General features: G+C 51.7%; 2 protein-coding genes across 2 annotated transcripts in view; one reads left to right on the forward strand and one right to left on the reverse strand.

The window, feature by feature from the left end:
- The window catches only part of ATG2A (autophagy related 2A), a 36,507-nt gene extending 33,841 nt beyond the window's left edge, over positions 1–2,666 (forward strand). The window contains exons 40-42 of the mRNA XM_033174106.1: positions 385–539; positions 959–1,114; positions 2,019–2,666. Coding sequence (XP_033029997.1) covers positions 385–539; positions 959–1,114; positions 2,019–2,255 — 548 coding nt within the window. The 3' untranslated portion in view covers positions 2,256–2,666. The remainder of the gene's footprint in view (positions 1–384; positions 540–958; positions 1,115–2,018) is intronic.
- A 2,803-nt stretch (positions 2,667–5,469) lies between these two features.
- Positions 5,470–21,571, reverse strand: LOC117038886 (inositol-trisphosphate 3-kinase B-like). The gene is made up of 8 exons (XM_033135854.1): positions 21,445–21,571; positions 18,026–18,534; positions 12,235–12,319; positions 11,096–11,309; positions 9,686–9,890; positions 9,328–9,429; positions 8,028–8,099; positions 5,470–6,621 (listed from the first exon to the last, which is right to left on the reverse strand). Exons 2-8 carry the CDS (start codon positions 18,434–18,436, stop codon positions 6,376–6,378), a joined length of 1,335 nt encoding a protein of 444 aa, XP_032991745.1. The 5' UTR covers positions 18,437–18,534; positions 21,445–21,571; the 3' UTR covers positions 5,470–6,375.
- Positions 21,572–22,947: the final 1,376 nt, after the last annotated feature.

Below are 22,947 nucleotides of genomic sequence, written 5' to 3' on the forward strand. Positions count from 1 at the left end.
GGGGAGGAGTGTGCACCCAGTTGGCCATGGTGGAAAGCAGCATGCTGGACCAGGTAAGTCCCCCTTTGGCCTCATCCAGCAGCACAGTTAATAATAATAATAATAATAAATAATGCAATTTATATACCGTCTTTTATCAAAAGATCTCTGGGAGATGTGCAACATTAGAAACACATTACAAAACATCAATGGAAAAACATAGTATAAAGCATACAGACAGAGACAGCCTAATAAGAATCATAATCATAACAGTCCTCTCTCCACACTTTTACAGGCCATAGATTATTGAACAGCCATAGGCCTGGGTAAAGAGGAATGGTTTTGCCTGACATGCAGTGGTGCTGCCCTTGCATTTGCCCTCTCCTCTCTCTCTTTCCCTCCCAGTCCACGGCCTCCGTGACCTCTTCTGGCTGCCCATCGAGCAGTACCGCAAGGACGGGCGGATCATCCGGGGCCTGCAGCGTGGGGCAGCCTCCTTCGGCACTTCGACCGCTTCGGCGGCCCTCGAGCTCAGCAACCGCCTGGTGCAGGCCATCCAGGTTTGGGCTGTGTGGTCTGAGATGGGCAAGGGTGGTCTGCAAGGGGTGGCAGCTGCCCTTGTTCTTCTCCAGCCCTTAGTGATGAGGAGTGGGTCGTAGAACTGTAGAGTTGGGAGGGACCCCAAGGGGTCATCTAGCCCAACCCCATAAACCACAGCTCCGTTTCACTGTCAAAACAGTTCTTGCCTTCAGAAAGTTCCTCCGAAAGTTTAGTTGGAATCTCCTTCCTTGTCATTAGAAGCTGTTGGCTCGGTTCCTCCTCTCCAAAGCAGCAAAGAGCAAGCCTCCTGCTCCATCTCCCATGCGACAGCCCTTCAGATACTTGAAGGCATTGTGGAGGGCTGGTCCCCGCAAGGGCAATGGGGTTCTCAGAACCGCCTCTCCTTCCTGGTTTGCCATCCCTTCTCTCCCCCTTGCAGGCCACAGCGGAGACCGTCTACGACATCCTGTCCCCTACCGCCCCCCCAATGACGCGCACCCTCCTGGACAAGAAGCACACTCGCAAGCTGAGGCGCGGCCAGCAACCTGCCGACCTGCGTGAAGGGGTGGCCAAGGCCTATGACACCGTGCGAGAGGTAAGGCCTAGAGCCATCCAAGTTGGGAGCCATCCCTGCCTCCTGCGGGAGTGAGTTTCATAGGTTAACTTTGCGCTCTGTGAAGAAGGGCTTCCTTTTGTCTGCCCTGAATCTTCCAAAATCCAGGGCTGCTCTGTCTTCCTTGAGCTGCTTTTGGGTTAGTTTCCTTGAGGCTTTTTCTCTTTCTCATGCTGGGGTCCTTCTGGGCAAGCGAATGCTGCCTCTTGATTTTCCAGCAGCCCCATTTTAGCTCCATAGCTATCGGCACTCACTGTCTGAGTTCGCTGTTAGCGGAATATCATTACCATTTGTTTACACACACACCCTTTTTTATATATATATAAGCGTGTACAACAGCAGCTTATATAAAATTGAACTAGGAAAACATGTTGCCTTGTAAATTAATGATCTTTATATATTTGAAAAGGAATGATCCTTCCAGCCAGGGTTTCCCCCAATTTGGGTATCCAACAGTTTTTTGACTACAACTCCCATCATCCATAGCCAGCAGGCCAAGTGGTCAGGGATGATGGGAATTGTAGTCCAGAAACAGCTGGAGACCCAAGTTGGAGAAACCCTGCTTACAGCCCTCTGGCAGGCCCTGACGCACGCTCTCTCTCTCCTTCACTTCCTCTTCCTCCTCCTCCTCTGCACCAGTGTGGTGTAGTGGTTAAGAGCGGTGGACTCGTAATCTGGTGAACTGGGTTCAATTCCCCGCTTCTTCACATGCAGCTGCTGGGTGACCTTGGACTAGTCACACTTCTCTGCAGTCTCTCAGCCACAGTCACCTCACAGAGTGTTTGTTGTAGGGGAGGAAGGCAAAGGAGAATGTTAGCCGCTTTGAGACTCCTTCGGGTAGTGATAAAGCGGGATATCAAATCCAAACTTCTTCTTCTTCCTCCAGGGTGTCATCGACACAGCCCAGGCCATCTGCGACGTGGCGACTCGTGGCCACGAGCAGAAAGGTATCACCGGGGCAGTGGGAGGCGTCCTGCGGCAGATCCCTCCCACCGTGGTCAAGCCCCTCATCGTGGCCTCGGAAGCCACCTCCAACCTCCTGGGCGGTATGCGCAACCAGATCAAGCCCGACGCCCGGAAGGAGGAGTCCCTGAAGTGGCGCTCAGAAGAGGCTCAGGACTGACCGGGCGCCGCCACTGCCGCCTTCCACTGACCCGGGCTCAAAAGCGGGGCTGTTCCTCTTAATCTACCCCGTTGAGGACATTGGCAGGGCCACCGAAAGGACGCAGCCTCCCGCTTTGCCAGCCTTGCCACCCGCAGAAGAAGAACCACGTGGTGGGGAACAGCTTTTGCTTGGCGGGATTGGCGCGCTCTCAAGCAGCACGCCTGGCATCACAAGGGTGGTGCCACCTCCTCTTGCCTCGCCCTTGTTTTTGTACTTGTCAGGAGTCTAGCTTCTGCCATCCATTTGGTGCATGAGCTGCAGGCTGCAACTTCTCTCTCTGTGTGTCTCTCTCTGTGTCTCCCTCTCTCTCTGGGGTTGTTGGGAGAGAAGGAAGGTTGGCTGAACATTAAAGGACGTGACTTGTTTTCAGCTCCTGCTTCCATAGGCATTCGGTAAGGGGGTGAAGTGTCCTTTTCTTGGCCTGCTTTGCCCTGTCGGAAAGTGTTTTGATGTGCTGTACAGATCAAGGACGCGACTCCTTTCAGGTACAGAAGCAGGAAGAGATGCAGGCACCCATGTTGGGGGAGGGGGCTGGTGGTGGTGGGGAGAACAGGAAGACCAACCCAGGCAGCCACAAACCACACAATTCAGTTTCATTCTGACCAACAGCAAAGCAAAAAGTTCTGCACAAGCTTTTTGGGCAACCCCAGAACGTCTTTCCTTCAGCCAGGATGTTACAAAAGCCAGAGATATTTCCACAATAAAGGAGGACAAAGCCCAGATTGTGTGCTGTGCTGGGGGGGGGGGCAGGGGCGGGGAGTGTGCATGTTGTGGGAAGTGTGTGTGGCAAGGAAGGAGCAAGCAAGGATTGACTGCCATTCCTGCATTGCAGGGGGTTGGACTCTATGACCTTTGAGGTTCCTTCCAACTCTAAAACTCTGTGATTGCCCTAGAAGGGCTTGCTTTGCTGGGGGGGGGGGGGTGAGCACATTTTCTGCGTTCAATGGAATGGGAGCTCTTACCAGCATCAGTCAGCAATGCTCCTAGCAGTCAGCAGGGGGCAGGATTGTGCTACTCTGGAGAAAGAAGGCAAGCCGCCAGCGGCCTGAGGTCAAGTTACTGGTTTCCGGAATGCAGCAGCAGCAGTGAAGAAGGTTCCCCCCTCCTCCCCTGCCAGCTAGGGGCTGATGGGAGTTGTAGTCCAAAACAGCTGGAAGGTCCCAGGGTGGGAGAAGTGACTTCTCTGCAGTTTTGAGAAGCGGCGCTATCCAAAGTCAGACCATGTAGCCCAGTGTTGCTTACACTGACTGGCAGTATCTTGGGCCCAGAAGGCTTTTTCCAGCCCTGCTTCGAGATGCCAGGGGTTCAGAACCAGCCCTAACCGCAGGCAGAAATGCCACTTATTCCCTAGAAACACTTAAAGGTGCTGCCTGCTTTTCCTGTAAAAATCCTTTCCTTTCACACGCAAAGTGGGGCGCTCTGCTGCTCAGCCCTGCTCCTTGGCCTTTCCCCCTCCCTGTTCAGGCCTCTACGCTGAGGGGTGTCCAGAGTAGGGACCGGTCCTGCCTCCTTTCTGCCCGAGACCCTTCTTGATTGAGAGCCTGTGGTGTGCAGTGGTCAGAGTGCCAGGCTAGGACCTGGGAGAGACCAGGGTTCGAATCCCCTCTGCGCCATGAAGCTCTCCGAGTGCTGCTGCCTTTCAGCCTAATCTACCTCACAGGGTTGTTGTGGGAATTAATGAGTGGGAACTACATGCATCACCTTGAACTTCTTGGAGGGAAAGGTGAGATTGCAATGCAACTGAAAAATTCTGGCTCCTCCATTAACTCCCCTTCAGTCTCCTCTGAATAGGTATGCCGGGCATTTCCCAAAATAACAGCACTTGCAGACTGGCGAATTGGGACCCCAGCCACCACCCCCCCTGCTTGGGGCAGCAGTCTGCCTCAAATCACCCTTGTTTGCCTGTAGCTGCTAGGCCCTGCTCCCCTCTTCTCCACTCCCTGGGTGGCTATTCCGCCGCCCGCCCCCCTCACCTTGTTAGAAAATGAAAACCATCTCCATAGCAACCAGTCTTGTTGAAGAGTTAGTGGGGGCGAGGGGAGGGAAAGATGATTGGTAGCAGTGAAGAATCGGGGGTGTTAAAATCTGCAGGGCTTAAAGGGGTGGGGATGGGCCCAGTTCCTCTGCCGAACTTGACATTGGCTTCGGAGGCCGGTGCAGGGAGAGGAGGAGATGTCTCCAACGTAGAGGTCCGTTGGCGTCAGTCCTGGGAACGGGGTGCTGTTTGTGCCCAGTCTCCCTGGCAATGTTGCAAAAACACTTCACAGAAGAATGAGGAAAAAGAAGGGGAAGCAGAGCTTGGCCTGAGGCCCCTTTGGTGCTCTTGCGTAACCCACCCCAAGGGCTTTCGGTGGCCTGCCTCCAATGCTCCCACAGGGACTAGAATCTTGCTTCCCTTCATAGAAGGAAAAGTGCAGAACAGTACCATAGCGCTGCCTTGGTCAGACCCCACCTGGAGTCCTGTGTCCAGTTCTGGGCACCACAGTTTTAAGGAGGATATTGACCAAGCTGGAAGGTGTGCAGAGGATGATCAAGGGCCTGGAAAACCAAGACTTATGGGAATTGGGGAGGTTTAGTCTGGAGGAGACTCAAGAGGGGATAGGATAGCCATCTTCAAATATCTGAAGGGCTGCCACACAGAAGGTGGAGCAAGCTTGTTTAGTGCTGCCCCAGAAGGTAGCACCCAGACGTACTGGATTCAAATGACAAGAGAGCAGATTCCAACTAAACATTAGGGTGAACTTCTTGCTGACTGACAGTGGAACGGGCTGCCTTGGGAGGTGGTGGGCTCTCCTTCACTGGAGAATTTTGAACAGAGCTCCAGTGGCCATTTGTCAGGGATCCTGTAGCTGCGGTTCCTGCATTGCAGGGGGTTGAACTAGATGACCCACAGAATCCCTTCCAACTCTACAATTCTGTGATTCTATGAATTCCACCTTGGCCCAGCCCCATTCACTTGCAGGCTGGCAGGGAATGTCCTGGCAGTTCCCTAACTGCTTGCTTGCTTGTTTGCTTGCTTGCTTGCAGGGGGCAGAGGCTGTGAGGCAGTCCTCTCCATCCTAGAGGTTTGACTGCAATAGAATCTGTTTCTTATGGGGGAAACAGAAGCTTCAGAGTAGCTGGCCGTGGGCTGAGGGCAGAGACTGAGTAGGATGCAGCCCAGAAGCACGCAAAGGGTTTTATTTTTATTGAGGAGAATAAAAAGTCCAGACTCCTTCCCAGCCGCCGCTGGATCCCAGACAGGCCCTACCTGCAGCTCCCACCCATTCCAGCTGAGTGCCAGTGTGCCCCCCTCAGCCCCACACTGGGCTCAGGACCATTGTGGGTTCATGTGGGCCTTGGAGGGGGGGGGAGAAACAACCCTGCAGGGCAGAATCTGCTCCTTCGTCCACAGAAACCCAGGCTCCGCTACCAGGGTGGCCCCTGACTGCCCAGGTGTGCGTGTCTGAATCTATGAATGCACAGAGAGAAAGACATTTGCATGTTAAAGAGATGCACCTGTGTGCCTGGGAAGGGATGCTCTGGGGTTCCTTCATCCCACCCGGCTGTCGCCTGAGCTTTGTGATGTGCCACAAACAGGGTGGGGGGTGTGTCTGAGCTCAAAGCTCCCCTTGGCTGTAAGGTTACAGCACCAGCCTCTGCCTCCCACCCATTCCAGCCTTGGATCCACTCCTGCCACTGTCCACTTTGGATGTCTCTGCACCTCCCAGATGTCCCTCCCAGCCGGAGCAAAGGGAATCAGAGGGAGGACTGGCCCATTCCTATGGCAGTGCCGACCTCGGCAGCGTTGCTGCGTTCCTACACGCTCCCTCGTTGATCTCTGGCGGTCCCAAGACGCTCCCGGTCTTCCTCCCTGGTCCCAGAAGGCTGCGGCTCCCCTCCCTGCTATTTCCCGACAGCAGGAAGGCTAGTCCTCCTTCGGGGCAGGCAACAAGTGCGGCAACGTTGTCGCTGGATCCCACCGGGGCCCCGTTCTGCAGCGTGCTTGCCGTTACAGTTGATACAGCCTGGGGATCTCCCCTCCTTCGGTTGGGTGCCCGTCCAGATTCGCCCAATGGGGGATGTCCTCCGGGCGAGCTCAAGGGTGGGCAGGGGGCACCGGCCCTTGCCCTCGCTCTTCCGCCTTCCGCAGAGTGGCCTGCACGGTGTCAATGAGGTGCTGCAGACCAATCAGGTAGCCGTCCTCATGGTTCCCAGGGGCCCAGGCCACGCTGTGCTGCAGGTTGAGGTTTTCCGGGGCGGGTAGTGTCTTGCCAAAGTCAATCATCCAGACACTGGCTTGGCCCTTCCGGTCATGGAGGAAGAGCAGGGAGCTCCCAATCACCTGGGGTGTGTGTAAAAAGTAGTACTTTTTAGGAACCTTGGGCGGGCAGCTCAGAGGGATGGCAACTGAGTGAGGGTTTTGCCCCTTTGGTCTGGCTGACCGTTCCGAGTCCCAGGATCCTGCCCGTAAATCCCGTTTTCTACAAGGTTATCTTGGGCTCTGTTGCCTACAGGCAGGGTGGGTTTCCTCTGGGCATGTGGAAAGCACTTTCCCCTTCCCCATGAGTCCAGCTAAGATGAGAGTCAAAAAGCAACAAATTCTGCCCTGTAACAGCCTCTCCTAGAGTTGCAGATTGCTTTCCCCTCCAAGCAGGGCACTCCCATTCTGTCTCCCATCACCCCACCGGCTCCTTCAAAATAACCATTAAAAATTATATACCGTGTGTGTGCATCACAAGATCTCAGGCCAGTTCACAAAATAAAAAAATACAAGATAAAAACACAAGTAAATAATGCAAGATAAAAACACAAGGAAATAAAACAACCACAAAACTATAGCTCCCCGCTAAAAAGCCTATTCTTCCCTGAAATCAATATGGCTAAATTAGAATGCTTTAAAAATCAAAAAAAAAAAAAAATGATGGCAAACCAAACAAGTCTGGCTTGAAATCAGCAATAGACTTGAGTGCTAGAGTTGCTTCTTTCGTAAGATCTTTGCTCAGGTTTTCATCTCAGCCCTCATCTATCTGTTGGAGGAGGGGAGGCTGCTCCTTTAGGGTTACCCCCACCCCACCCCACCCACACTACTTCTGCAAACCAAACATCCCCTTGGTGTTTCGGTGGCCTGGCTCAGCCTGATTCCTGCTGGCACTCCCAACCTGTGTTTGCTCCTGGAGTGTGAGCCAAGAGCTCCTCTCATTTTACAAGCCGCAGGGCCGGCCCCGGAGGCGCTCAGACTCTTAAGATGTACCTTCCCAGATCGGACGCAACAGCTTTGGCAAGGCGACAGGAAAGGAGGGCGCCAAGGAAGCAGCCATTCCCCCAGGAGCTGGAAATGTGAAGGGCCTGTCCTTGGCAATTGCGGCTAAAGTCAGTTTAATAGCTGCATCTGTGGCAGGGTTGGGGGGGGGGTGCCATAAGCACCTGAAAAGAGCTTGCTGGATCAGGCCATTTGGGGGCCCACCATCCTGTTCTCACTGTGGCCAAGCAGATGCACTGATGGGAAACCCACAAGCAGGATTTGAGATCAAGAGAAACTCTCCCCTCCTTTGGTTTCCAGCAACTGTTGATTCAGAAGCATTGCTGCCTCCAGCCGTCCTGGCTAGTAGGTTGTGGGGATTAAATGGGGGACGGAAACCATGTGTGCCACCATGAGCTCCTGGGAGATAAAGGTGGGATTTAAATAAATACAATGAACAAACCATTTATCCTGCCCGCCTTAACCTCCCCCCGCCCTCACAGCCTTACCTCGTGGGTCTTGAAAAAGGCAGACTCCTCCAGTGCCAGGCGCATGCTCTCCAAGCGGGCTGCGTATGTGCTCTGCAAAAGGAAGCATTGAGGCTTTGGATGGGATCCCCCCCATCAAGGCCAAGCCCCCCCATATACACCTGTGTCCCTTGCTAGGTCATGGAAGCCTTGGCTAAACCAACAGGTGGCAGGTGGCATGGAATTCAAGGGCAGAAATAGAACAGGGACCTGTCTAACTTTGAATGTGTTTCTGCTACATGGGCTGCTTTTTCAGTCCCAGGGTAGTATTTTCTCACGGGCAAACTTCTTTTTAAGAATATATATATATATATATATATATATATATATATATATATATATATATATTCATACTTATCAAACGATATGCAAAAGTTCATACCCGATAGTATCTTTTTTGTAATACACCATAAATATAGTACAGTCATACCAAGGATCCATAACGCCCTAGAACTCAGATGTTTTGGCTCCTGAACACCACAAAGTGATTGTTCCGGTTTGCGAACGTTCTTTTGGAACCCGAACGCCCGACGGGGCTTCCGCGGCTTCTGATTGGCTGCAGGAGCTTCCTGCAGCCAATCAGAACCCGCGATTTGGTTTTCGAACATTCTGGAAGTCAAACGGACTTCCAGAACGGATTCCGTTCGACTTCCAAGGTACGACTGTATCCACTCATTAGCATCCAACTATTGCATTTTCTATAAACCAATATTTTTCCAGATATTACAAGTTCATTTTCTCTTTCACAGAAAAAGGGGTTTCCAAAGAATGTCGGTAATGATTTTTCTCTCATTGAACATGTTAACTTTGCCACCTCAGTTACGTCCTCGTGCACCAACTTCTGACTGCCGCATGTGAACAGTAGGCAGTGCTGGTGGCAAACAGTGGGAGGGGCAAGAGCTATGATGCCTGCCTTGGTATGGCAGGCTACATTCCCACCATGCAGAAGCCAGAGGTTTCAAAACACGGGAGAGACCGGTGCCCCCACATGACTGGGCCACAGCTCTCCCAATGAGAAATCTCCATTCTTCTCATTGGAACTCAATTTTGGTGCTGTTGAATTATGTGTGTGTGGGGAGGGTGTTGTCATGAAGTGCTAAACCTGGCAAGTTTATACTTCATTCCTTGAAAAGCACCAAAAGTATGCAGGTGGGCAACATTCCTGTGAATATCTGGCAAGGTTCTGTTTCAGGTTGAGAATGAGCAGTCCAGGCACAGAGGATTGGGGGGGGGGCTGAGATTTCGCCCCCTGGTCCCACAGTCTCCCCTCAAGCAGTCTCACCAGAATGTCGAGGCGGGCCTTGGTGAACATCAGGAAAGTATCCACAATCTGCTCCTTGGTGCAAGTCTGCTTGAAGTCCCTCCGCACGGCTCCCCCCTCGATCTGCGGAGACAGAGATTGGGGTGGGGTGGGGGTGTTCTATTATTATTATTATTATTATTATTATTATTATTATTATCAATGTTGTTATTATTATTGGGACCAGCTGGATAGCTCAGTGGGTTAGTGTGGGGTACTGATAATGCCAAGGTTGCAGGTTCAATCCCTGTACGGGACAGCTGCATATTCCTGCATTACTGGGCAGGAGTTGCGGCCTCCCCGTTTCCCTACCTCCTGCTCAGCTGTCACCGCCACTCACCGTGACGCCCTCAATGCGGAAGCCCAGGGAGGCACTGGAGCTGATCCCCTCACGCCACCGCATGTACCGCGGCTTGGTGACGCCGGCCTGGCTGTGCTCCTGGGCGGTGGGGGCCTGCGGGTCGACTTTCACCATCTTCTGGTACAGGTCACGCCGTGCCATTGGCCGCTGCTGCGCCTCCGACAGCTCATCCTCCAGGTACGTCCTGGGCAGAAACAGGAGGTGTTCAAGGAAGGCAGCAGTGCTTCCAAAAAAAAAAACAGCTGCTGGAAACCACCAGAAGGGAGAGGGTTCTCGTGCTGGGGTCCTTCTTGCGGGCTTTCCCAAATGGGCATTTGGCCAGCCAATGTGAGAACTGGAGGCTGGACTGGATCTTCTCATTTTCTTAAGGAGTGGTAGAGCGGGACAAGGAGGGGGACTGGCTGCAATGTGGGGTGGGGGTCAGAGTAAGGGAAAGTGTTTTGTTTGCAGAAGGCCCCAGGGGCAATCCCTGGTGGCGTCTCTTGGTAGGGCAGAGAAAAGGCCTTCCCTGAAACCCTGGGGAGCCATTGCTGCCAGTCAGTGCAGCAATACTGAGCTACATGTGCTCTGGAGACTCCCACATCTGCCTGCTATTATTGGCAGGCCTGCATCACCAAAAAAAAAAACAAAACACAAACACTTATGCAACAGACAGATGTGAAACACAGACAACTGCTGGCTACCCAGCTACAGCCTCTGATTCCACCTTGCTGACAATGACCTGCATTCAAGGGGGCTGGACTAGATGGCCCTCAGGGTCCCTTCCAACTCTTATGACTCCATAACCTGACCCATCCCTGCCTTGCCAGCCTCTTTCCATCTGACTCCAACTACAAAAACTGAGGCTGGCAAAGAAGCCAGAGACCACCCTGGCTCTTGGGGTGGGGTATTGCTTAGAAAGTTTTTTTTTTATTTGTAGGGGTCAATATTAAATTTTGGAGATGTTTAACTTTGCTGTTATTATTTTCCGTGCCTTTAGATCTGATTGTGACTTGTATGGGGATTGTTTAATTCTGCGGTGTAAGTTTTGATGCGTTTTCATTTATTGCTTATGGCTGCTTTCATTATATATACAGTATATATATGGCTGCTTTCATTGTATACAGTGTATATGTGTGTATATATGTGTGTGTGTGTGCAATTATGCAAATATCTGCATGTTAAAACCCTGCTGGAGGCGGCTCACAACTGTGGAAAAGCGCCGTGCAAACTGGCCTTTGGTGATGACCTTTGCTCAGTGGTGAAGACAGGGATAAAGATTCTTCTCCTTCCCAACACCACCTTCAGTGCCTGTAGGACTTCTGCCTTCCCCTCACCCCCTCCTGTCTCACCTGAGATGAAGGAGCCTCCTATGCCCAACCCTCTCCCCCAGAAAGGCGCTGCTCTCACCGGGTGCCCATCTTGCAGTCCATGATGCTTGGCATGTCGAGGCCGCACAACAGGTCGTCCATCTGGATGTAGCGTTCGCCCCCCACCTCCACCACCCCGTGGTAGGCGGGCACAAAGGGGCGCAGGACGTCGGCCATCAGCTCTGCCAGGCAGGCGTCTTCCACGGAGCTGAACTTCTTCAGGATCTGGCCTCCTTCGCTGGGCTTGAAATTCCCTGGGGGGGTGGGGGGTGGGAGAGGATGGTCAGGAGGGGAAGGAAGCACAGGAAAAGCCCTGCAGTGGCTGGATTGAGCTGAATTTGGGGGGGGGGTGCACCATCCAGCATTCTGGCCAGATCCCCCATCAGTGCAACAGCAACACTCTCCTGATTTGTGCTCTCCAGCAACCGGCGACCGTAGACACATCTTCTTCAACCCTGGAGGGAGTCCACAATGCTCACTCCCCCCCCCCCCCGCCCTCTGCTTGCAGAAGAGCATAAGAAGTGGTCCATCTATTATACAAGTCTATTACAATTTACGCAGCACGTCGATAATCTATGGAACTCGCTCCTGCAGGAGGCAGCGCTGTGACCGCCAACCCAGATGGCTTTGAAAAAGGAATACGTAGGTGAATTCATGGAGGAGTGGGGTATCTGCCTCCACAGGCGGAGATAGTAATTGCTTCTGAACACCAGTTGCTGGAAGCCACCAGAGGGGAGAGGGCTCTTGTGTCCGGATCCTGCTTGTGAGTTTCCTACAAGCATCTCGTTGGCCACTGTGAGAACAGGAGGCTGGACTAAAGGTGGGCCGTTGGTTTCATCCAGCAGGGCCCTCCTTAGGTTCTTTACCTCCATGAATTTGCCCCGCCCACTTTTAAACCCATCCAAGTTGGTGAAACCGAGACAAAGTGCTTAAGCTTGTGCCCAAGAGCCCTGCCCTGCCCCACGGAAGCCCCGGTTTGTGGTCCTGGGGAGGCAGAAATGAACTGCGGAGAAGGGAAAGGGCTGCCCGGTGCAACCTCGGATCTAGTGGCTCAGGGGAGGCCGCAATGGGGGAGATCCCCCTGGCCCTGATTCCTTGGCAGCTGCTCCCTTGGCCACCTCCACTCCTGGACCTGGCTTGCCACACTCCCCCCCCCCGCCCCCGGTCCTGTAATGGTACCTTCGTGGCCGGCCAGCTGGACCCAAGAGCTGCGTCTCCGCAAGGACCAGTGCACCATCGTGAAGAACGTCTTCCAGGACTTGGTCTAGGAAATATTCCAAGACAGGGACCGTTATGAGATGATGGGGGAACATAGGAAGCTACGCAGACCCAGGGTGTCAGATGGGGGGGCGGGGCTTTATATTGATTTACTTGTTAATTTACTTCATAAAATGTATGCACCTTTTGATTGTAGAGAACTGCAAAGCGGTTTACCAAAAAAGAAAAAAGAAAACAGCAAAACGATCACTAAAATTAACAAGAAGAAGACATCAGAAAATTTAAATAACAATAGGTTAAAATTCACATCTGCTTTCTAAGCATCTGGGTAGGCTTGGCTATACAAGAATTTTTTTAGAAGACACCGAAAATAGTATAATGAAGGGACCTCCCTGATATCAATCAGCAGGGAGTTTCAAAGTGTAAGTACTGCCTCACTAGAAGATTGAATTCTTATCATGGGTATTATGTGGCCCTTGTAACAGAGCCAATTCTGAAGATTGAAGGAGTTGAGTGGGCATGTATGGAGGCAAGCGGTCTTGCAGGTAAACTGATCACAAGTTGCTAAGGGTTTCATATTACTATTACTACTATTATTTATTAAATTTGTATACCACTGTTCATCTGAAGATCACAAGGCAGTTAACAATGTAAAAATACAAAATACATTAAGAAAAACAAGAACAGAAAAAAAGCTCAGTTGGTTAGAGCGTGGTACTGATAACACCAAAGTTGCAGGTTCGATACCTGTATGACAGAGGTTTTCAACCTTTTTGAGTCCACACAGCTCCCTTAGCCAACTACAATCATACCTCAGGTTGCTGCGGGTTGTGTGTTTTCAGGATACGGATGTGCCGAACCCAGAAGTACCGGAACGGATTACTTCCGGGTTTTGGCGCTCGCCCATGCGCAGAAGCGCCAAATTGCATCACGCGTGTGCGCAGACGCAGCGGCGCGGGTTGCAAAAGCACTTCCCGCATGGATCGCATTCGCAACCCGAGCGTCCACTGTACATTCTTTCTGTGGCACCCCTGCGGGGCGCAGAAACCCAGTTATGTCACCCCTTGCCTGCAGAGCTGGCAGCCTCTCACCCTTTTCAAACACCATCCCTTGTGGAGCGTTCCCTCAGCCTCCTCTCCTCCCCCCTCTCCTTGGGAGTCCTCCAGGCTGCTGCTGCTGCCACCCCTGGTCTCCAAACTCCCCACCAACGCCCCAAAGAGAGGTGCCACCCAGAGGCACCATTCGCCTGGGGAGCTTATAGCCAGGGCTGCTGCAACAAACAGCTTTGCAAAAAGAGGGCGTGAAAGGAGGGATGCCAGTGTTGCCCGCGGCACCCCTGACCATCATTCAAAGCACCCCAGGGTTGCCTTGAACACTGGTTGAAAACCACTGCCGCATATTCCTGCATTGCAGGGGGTTGGAGTAGATGATCCTCAGGGCCCCTTCCAACTCTACAATCCTGTGGTTCTATACTCCCCAACACACAGCGCAGCTGGTAGAGCACGAGACTCCTAGAAACACATTGGACGTGGCCAGTTAGCAAATGAGCAACCAGCGTGGCTCTCTGCCCTACCTGTGTTTCCAGCCCTACCTGGAGATGCCAGAGGGCACTGAACCTGGGACCTTCTGCAGGCCAAGCAGGTGCCCTGTCCACTGAGCTACAGTCTCTCCTTGACTTAGGATCCTGCCTCACCCCGAGACACCAAGTCAGACCACTTGTTCCTTTAGCTCAGGATTGTTTCTACTGGTGGGCAGCAACTGTCTGGGGTCTCAGCCCTACCTGCTAGCCCTACCTGCTCAGCCCTACCTACTAGCAGGGATTGGCCATAGGTCCTTCTGTGTGCAAAGGTCTTTCCCCAACATTTGGGGGCCTCTGCAGCCCACGTCCCCACAGGCAGCAGCAGTTCAGAAGCCAGGAAGCCTCACATTCCTAGGCTTCGGAAAACACCCAGAAATCATTTATTTACTTGTTGCATTTCTATCCCTGTGCTTTTCCCCTATGAGGAGCTCAAAGCAGCGGTGTGCATTGTTCTCCCCCTCCCAACATTCAACCCCGACAACCCTGTTGGGTAGGTCACTGCTGAGAGGAAGTGCCTGGCCCAAGGTCACCCGGTGAGCCTTGTGGCCAAGCGGGGATTTGAACCCTCCCAGGCCTGAGTCCTTGTTTAATTCCCACAACAACCTGCGAAGTAGGTTAGGCTGGGAGGCAGAAACTGGACCAAGGTTAACCCAGCCTCAGCAAAGCCATGCCATTTAGGTGGGGGGGGGGAGCCTGCATCACACTCCCCTGCCCCCACCCCTCAGTTCATTCAGCACCACCTGCAACCCCAGAAGCCAACAAGGCTGGACCCTGACGCTGGACCTGCTCAGGACTGGTCCTGAGATGCAGCCCAGGAAACAAGAGAGGCAGAGAACAGATTTTTCCTCAGGACCCAGCAAAGACAAACTGAGAGAGAAGAGGAGGAGGAGGCTTGTCAGGTCTCCCCTCCCCCTTCTTCCCTCCCCGTTCATTCATCAGCATTTCTAACCACAGCCAGAGGAAACCCGTCTTGGAGGAAGCAGCCGGAGCTCGAAGAGGAGGAGGAGGCAGCAGCAGCGTTGAAAAGAGGAAGGGAAAGGCCTTTGTCAGGGGGAGAGAGCAATTTGCTTAGCAACGGGGAAATCTCTGCTGAGCTGGTGTGCTCCGGCTTGCACGGGGCCGGTTGTGCAAGGAAGAAGGGCGCCTGAGCTTGTGGCACGTGCAAACAGCTCACCGTTGCACACCCCAGCTGCTCTGCACAGCAACCACCACAGAACCTTTCTGAGGCCTCTGTTGCACCCGAAGAGCTTTTTCGACCTGCACAAGAGCAAGGCAGCTGGGCTGGCAACAGAACCACAACATCCTGCCCGGGGCTGTGAGTTTGTAGAGGACGGTCCTCTACCTTCGGCTGGAGGCTCACCCCAGCACAGTCATGCTTTCCGGCCCCCTCCAGGCAGGCCTCCCAGCTTGCACATTTGCTGGGGGCATCCTCAGGTCAGCCTGACTTGGGGCGGCTCTGACAGAGATGTGACACCCGCCAGAGAGAGGCCCTGCTCCTCCTTGCAGCAGAATCCCTGGAAATGCAAGATCTCTGGCCAGGGATCTCTAATGATCCAGGACCACAAAGCACTGTTACAAGGGTGCTCCCCTCTTCACACGCACAGGTTTAATAATTAATCCCACAATTTGTGAGCAGCTGCAGAAATGTCTATGTCTCTCTCTGTTGGGTCACCACCAACTGATGTTGATGGGATAGAGAGGTGGGGTTCACTCAAGGCTCTCAGCACCTGGGCAGGTTTTATAGGGAGGTGTGAACCTTCAGGCTACCTGGGCCCAAGCCATATATATATAAACAATTTCACAATTCTAAAGCTCTCCTTGATGCCACAGCCCTGTTAGCGGGGATGAGTGAGGGAAGTTTAGAGAGAAACAGGGGACAGTGCTGACCCAAATTTGGTACAAGAGTTGGGAAGGGAAAGTGGAGGAGGAGGAGCAAAAGTCCCCTGGATGAGAACCAAGGTGGGGTGGTCCGAGGTGAAAGGTGCCGGGTATGAAAGATGAGGCCAACATTAAAAAACTACCTGTGGGAGGAGGGGGTTGTAGGACAGAGGCTGTGAATGCAACCAGGGTGAAAGGCTCCAGGCCTATGCTCTGCACCAGCAGAGAGGAAGTTCGCTATGGAACCGCTTTTTCAAGCTGACTGTAGCTCTGACTCATCTGCAGTCGTGCCTGGAAGTCTTGTGGCATGACTTTGTGCTTCATCCTTTTCGTGCCTCCTACACTGACATGTTTTTCATATCAGCAATCTTATGGATGACGACAACCTTCCTGCATTTTATAGAGCAGCACTGCACCTTGCTTACCCCTATACAGTGGTACCTCGGTTTACGAACTTAATCCATTCCAGAAGTCCGTTCTTAAACCAAAACTGTTCTTCAACTGAGGCACACTTTCCCTAATGAGGCCTCCTGCCACCGGTGCCCTTCCACCGTTCGGATTCTGTTCTTAGACCAAGGTAAAGTTCTCAAACCAAGACACTATCCCCGGTTTTGCGGAGTTTGTAAACCAAATTGTTCTTAAACCGGACTGTTCTTAAACAGAGGTACCGCTGTATTAAGATCTTGGGAGGTCACAGTGAGAAACAGGTGGGTAGACGTGTTGGTCTGCCATAGTCAAAACAAAATCGAAAATTCTTTCTAGTAGCACCTTAGAGACCAACTGAGTTTGTTCCTGGTATTAGCTTTCGTGTGCATGCACACACGAAAGCTAATACCAGAAACAAACTCAGTTGGTCTCTAAGGTGCTACTAGAAAGAATTTTCGATTTTGTTTTGACAGTGAGAAACGTTTCCTGCATTTTGCAGCATGTGGGGTAGCAATGTACCCAGGCAATGATAGCTAGTGGGGAGGTCTGGCAATGAGTTCAGCCAGGTCAGGTTAAGAGAAGAGGCATTAGATACATCAAGGCCATTGCACAACCCCCTGATCCCCATCAGCCTTTGGATCTTGGGTGGCCAGGCCAGTCAGCACCCACCCACCCATCCTAGTCTGTTGTGCTGCTCTTAAATGCCAGGTTGGTCCTGAAAAGTGTTGAAACAAAATAGAAAATTCTTCAGTAGCACCTTAGAGACCAACTGAGTATGTTCTTGACCAACAAACTCAGTTGGTCTCTAAGGTGCTACTGGAAAGAATTTTCTATATTGTTTCGACTATGGCAGACCAACACGGCTACCCACCTGTAACTGAAAAGTGTTGTTATTATTAATAATATACTAATCTGAGTCCCTGTCCTCCTCCATTATGGCAGATACTTTCCCGCTTTTGGAGACCTTCAAATTGCCTTTGGTCATGTCAGTATCTGAGGCCTCCTCTGAAGCCTCAGACAGAGCTCCATCTATTTCTTGCTGAAGATCTAACCTTGCAGATTAGCTTTTTGCTTCCCGTATTCCTTGGACCATCCCCTTGCTGAGGCTGTATAATACAGTGGTACCCCGGGTCACATACGCAATCCGTTCCGGGTCGCGGTACGTAACGTGGGCGTGCGTATCACGAACGCACCAAAAACACACACACAAAGAACCCCGGAAGAAGTGCAATTTGAGCACTTCTGCACATCCGGGGGTCGCACGCGGGTTGTGCACGCTCCGGAAACACTTCTGGGTTGCGGGCGTTCGCAACTCAAACGTCTGCAACACGGGGTGTGCGTAACCCGGGGTACCACTGTACCTTTTGTTTAGATGTCAATAGGACCCACCCTGCTTCGTTTTTGTCCCAGGGCGACGGGAGACACAGAATTACGCCGCCATTTACAGACCCTCCAAGTGTGACTATTTTTCAGGGACAGTCCTGGATTTACAGAAGCCATCCCAGTTTCTGATTTGATCCCGCTTTTCCTTAGGACACCCCTATTTTCATTGGAGAAATGTTGGTGGGTGTGGTGCTATGCAACCCACGAGCCATCCAAAGGCAGCCCTGTACAAGGAAGGTTTTTAAAAAATGTTTAATTAAGTTTATAATAAAGCAACCCAGTCAGGGTATAAATAGCAAAATTATTATTATTATGGAATAGGATGTCCCAATTTTCATCGGAGAAATGTTGGAGAGTATGCATTTAGCTTTCCAGCTAGCCACACAAACCCCAATATTATTATTATTATTATTATTATTATTATTATTATTATTATTATTATTATTATTATCAACTTCTTCTTTTTTGCCCCCTCCCTCACCTCACCTTCCGCAGCACCCGCTTCTTCCCCAGGGGGCTCCTCTCCTCAGTATCGCTGAAGACGTCATCCGACTCCTGGGAAGACCCTCCCAGCGAGGAGCAGGTCGATGAGCCCGAGACGGAGCGGTCAGAAGGAACGGGGGCTTCCTGGCTTCCAGGAAGGGGTGGCTGGCTGGGCCCCGCTCCGGCAACCTCGCAGGGAGGCGTGGCTGGTGGCCCTTGCAGGCCATTGCTGCTGGGGGAGGCACCCAAGGGTGGCGATTCCGCCCTCCCTTGGGGGGGATCCCTTCCCCTGCCGCACGCCGAGGCTTGTGATTCAGAGGGGGGGCCCAGAGGCGTATCGGGGGCCTCCCAGTGGTCTGGTTCAGCGGCAGCAGGTGGAGGAGGGATGCATTCCAGTCTGCGATAGCCTTCCATGAGGATGGCCAGGCCCAACTTGAGTCCGCTATGGGAAGGTTGCCTGCTGAGATGAGCTGGAAGTGACGCTACCCGGGCATGACTTCATCCACAGCTTTCTGTAAGGAAACAAGAGTGTGTGTTACTGGAGCAGGGCAAGCTGGAAGGCCAAGAGGAGCAGCTTGTGTTCTGGTTGCCTTGCCTCAAAACGGATATCGCCCATTTGGAAGAGGTCCAGGAAAGGGCATGGAAGAAGTGGACCATGGAGAAAAGCTTCTCTCCCCCATAACAAATCCTGGACATCCATTGAAGCTGAACATTGCAAGAGTTACAGGTAGGTAGCCGTGTTGGTCTGCCATAGTCAAAACAAAATAAAAAATATTTTTAAAAAATCCTTCCAGTAGCACCTTAGAGACCAACTAAGTAAGAGTTAGGATGGATAAAAGTCCTTCGCACAGGGCAAAGTTGAACTATGGAAAATGTGGAAGAGAGGTCTATCAATTCATGGAAGAGAGGTCTATCAATGGCTACTAGTTCATTGGCTAGTGAGTTCACTGGCTCCCTCTCTATGGGCAGCACGTGGGCATTCTAGCAAAGTCCTTTATTGGTGGACACTAGTAGAGTATCAAGAGATTTGTGGGAGGGTTTTTTCTGGGGGGGGGGGGCGGCCGATGTATTTCCTGGCAAGTATAGGATTGCTCCTCCCAGCAATTCTTAAATTACGGGTGGAGGACTATTTAGCTCCTGTTTTTAATATGTCCCACACTTACTAAGATTTGGGGGGAAATGTGGACTGTATAAACAAGACACTACAGGGAAAGAAATATCAAAATTTTCAGAGGTGAATATTCTTTTGAACTATATACCCATTGTATGGAAATTGACAAAGGGACAGCGAAAACAGGGACAGCCCTAATGGTGGCCAAGAGACTGATGTTGATGTACTGGAGGAATAGAGATACAATTCCCCTTATTCAATAGCTTGGCAACATGGCAATATTGGCAACATATGAACAGAAAGCTGATAGACACAGACTTTCTTTGGATAAATACAATGATATTTGGAATGAGTTTACGCAGAATGTATTAGGTTATTGATAACTATGTGTGTATTAGGACAATAAGATTATATACATCTGTATACTAATGTATGGAAATGTAGCTGAGTATTTTTTCCTCTTTTTCATTCTCATTCAGATTTTTTCTTTTGTCACTCAGCCTTCTTACAAATGAAATGCTTCTATTAAAATATTAATTTTTTAAAAAAAACTTGGCTCCTGGTATTTAGAAGGCTCCCAGGTGCCAAAATTTGGTGGGAAATTGGGAAGTAATGCTCATGAGCTTCATTATGGGATATCGGTCTCCCACACCCACCAACCCCACTCCATTTGAGCACTTTTGTTTTGTTTTGTTTTGTTTTGTTTAGAAAAAGCAACATGGCTTGCACCATACCACCTTTGAGGATGCAGCTGTAGCTGAAAAGTGGAGCCCAGGCTTACTGGCATACAAAACCCATGAGGATGCTAGTCCTCAGTGTTCTGAATAGGGTTCTGATTTAAATTCCTTGCCTGGTTTGAATGCAGAAGGTCCCCCCGGGTCCATGCCCAACAGCTTCTTCTAGGTAGGGCTGGGAAATTTTCCCTTCCTGAAACCCTGGAGAGCCACTGTCAGTCAGTGCAGACAACACTGGCCTAGATCAGGGGTCAGCAACCTTCGGCTCTCCAGATGTTTCGGACTACAATTCCCATCATCCCTGACCACTGGTCCTGTTAGCTAGGGATCATGGGAGTTGTAGGCCAAAACATCTGGAGAGCCGAAGGTTGCCTATGCCTGGCCTAGATGTACCAAGGGCCTGGCTCAATCTAAGGCAGCTTCCTCTGTCCTATAGAAATCAGCCCTTCATTCTGGATCATGAGGACTGGGGCCTTGGTTTCTTTTTAGGGGAAGGCCATTTGCTTAGTGGCCATCATCACACACACACGCATAGCATGCAGGATTATCCCAAGTTCAATCCCGGGCATAGGCTCACAGAAAACTACTTTATACCAAGTCAGACCATTGTTCCACCTAGGCCAGTACAGTTGACACTGATTGGCAGCTACATTCCAGGGTTTCAGGTAGGAGCCCAATCTGGAGACTGAACCCTAAAATACAATAGATATATACAAAACTAGGTGGGGAAATGGTACCTGATATTCCCCGGAGGGGGGGCACAGCCCCCACTTCAGCCCCCTCCTACCACCCCCACCTCCTACCACAGAGCTAGATGAGCTTTGGATTCAATGTAAAGCAGGCTTCCTCTGTTAAATACATGTCATAGCTGCAGGGTGTGTGTGTGGGGGAGGGGGAATATAGACCCCAAAGTGCCCTGCAGCTTTTTGACAGGGGTGGGGGCGGGTTCCCTTCTTCTGATCTATCAGTCCCATTATCCATTCCCATTTTCATCAAATTTAAAGTAGGGGAAGGGTGATTAGGGGTCAAGCGCCTCCAGAAGCCACCCGTTCCCCCCACCTCACTCCCTTCTCCTTAGTCCCCCAAACTGGAGGTGCAGTTGTTGCTGGCAGCTACTGGATAGCAAGGCAAAGGCACTCTGCACAGCCTCAGAGGCCCTCTCTTCCTGCTCCAGACACACCTTGGACTTTAGCAATAGATTCTGGTCCCTGAAAGCCTACTCCCCACCCACCCGCCTATCAGCAAGGGAAATGATGTCACCCAAGGGAAGGGAGACCCCACCCCCCACCCTGAGAAAGGCACGCTGCTGCTCCCACCCACCCCACCCAAGCTCCATAAAACCTAGCGAGGCTCCCAGAGAACTGAGCGCCCAAAGTCCGAATCACAAAACTGGAGCAGAGTTGCACCTCCTCCTTCCATAACTGGCAGGCTGGGCGGGAGGGGCTTTCTTTTTCTGCGTTCCCCTCCCCCCAATGGTGGCATTGGGGGCTCAATGAGTCTTCCTGGCTAAGCCGCAGCCTCTGCTCTAACCGCTAGACCCCACTCCCTTCTTTCTTTGCCCGCTGCCCAGTTCTCACCTGGAGAGCGCGGGATGCGCTACGGGGCGCCCCTCTTAGCCCTTCCCATCCCGGCCCCGCCGCGGATCTGCCTGGCCGGACACGAAGAGGCGGGGAGATAAACGGGGCCGGGTTTGGGGAGCGGGGAGGGGGCGGAGGGATAGCTGACGAAGGCGCCCCCCGGGAGAAAAGCTTGTCTCGTGCTGCCCTCTGCCGGCCAATGGCGAGACTGCACCCCCCTCGCGCAGAAGAAGGGGAAAGCGTCGCCTTGGGCATGTGCAGAGTGCCATAGCTTCGCGGCACAGCGGTCATTTTTAGCTGATTTGTTTTTTGTTTTTGTTTTTTTAAAAATTGACTAAAAAACAAAAAAGGTGCAAACATAACAAAGAGAGAGAGAAAAAACCCAAAGATCCAGAGATTTGAACTATCAAGTGTCACGAGCTTGGAAGGACACATGTCAAATGATCCAGTGCAGCTCCAGAGGGATAATGAAGTATTAGCTTATATAAAAGCTCCCTTTACAAATAATAAAGACTTTTGAAAAATAAAAGCATTACTGTATCTACCTGTGGGTTCCATCATGATAGAAAATAAAGGTTCTATATGAGCTTTTAAGTGAGCCAGACATTGGCAAAAACTGGTGGCACTGAGAGACCATTTCCCTCTGTATAAGAAATGAAATCATGTGTGGGGAAAGGTCATTTGAGCTCTGCCCTTTAGATAACTTTTAGTACACATGGGATACCTTTACAAGAAGGACAATTTGCCTACTGGGAAGAGTTGGTAGGAGCACTAGGCCTGTGCTGTTTTGGTTTCTGACACCAGGTGTTTTTTTTTATTGCTGACCCACCCCTGATTCTGGCTCCTGACAGCTAGGTTAGCCTGAGAGTAACAGGCCTAAGTGCAAGCTTCTTCCAATCCTAGCATCATACAGCTGTGCTGCCTGGAACCTGCTGGGAGTTGTAGTCCAAAACATCTGGAGGGCACCAGGCAAGGGCATAGCAGTGGGACAGCTGCTGCCCCCCACTAAATCAAGTACAGTGGTACCTCGGGTTACAGACACTTCAGGTTACAGACTACGCTAACCCAGAAATAGTACCTCGGGTTAAGAACTTTGCTTCAGGATGAGAACAGAAATTGCGGTGTGGTGGCAGCGGGAGGCCCCATTAGCTAAAGTGGTACCTCAGGTTAAGAACAGTTTCAGGTTAAGAACGGACCTTAATCTGAGGTACCACTGTAATAAAGAAAAGTACTCAACTAACTGACCAATTGCATCACAGGTAGCTCAGTTCTGACTTCCGGCTGGCGACGCCATAGCGGGTGGTCGGGGCTGCTTCGGCTGCGAGGCGCCCGATCCATCCCGGGGGTTAGGAGCCCCGCAACCGCAAAGCGGGGCTCCGGTTGGGGTGCGGGAAGAGCGTCCCGCACCCTGGGCTCCCCGGCTGCGCCCACGGAGGCTCCGAACCCTTCCCTTGCCCCCCCTGTAAAGGGGGAGTGGGGGTGAAGGGACAACGGAGCCGGGCT

Source organism: Lacerta agilis, chromosome 17 (genome assembly GCF_009819535.1).
Source record: "Lacerta agilis isolate rLacAgi1 chromosome 17, rLacAgi1.pri, whole genome shotgun sequence".
NCBI lineage: Eukaryota > Metazoa > Chordata > Lepidosauria > Squamata > Lacertidae > Lacerta > Lacerta agilis.

What these genes read in the sequence shown, in the direction of transcription:
- LOC117038886 (XM_033135854.1), bottom strand. Translation starts at nt 18,436, where the DNA reads ATGGAAGGCTATCGCAGACTGGAATGCATCCCTCCTCCACCTGCTGCC. An exon ending in AGAAGCGGGTGCTGCGGAAG is followed by an intron (nt 12,320 to 18,025) that starts GTGAGGTGAGGG and finishes AATATTTCCTAG; the next exon opens with ACCAAGTCCTGGAAGACGTT. An exon ending in TCCGCATTGAGGGCGTCACG is followed by an intron (nt 9,430 to 9,685) that starts GTGAGTGGCGGT and finishes CTGTCTCCGCAG; the next exon opens with ATCGAGGGGGGAGCCGTGCG.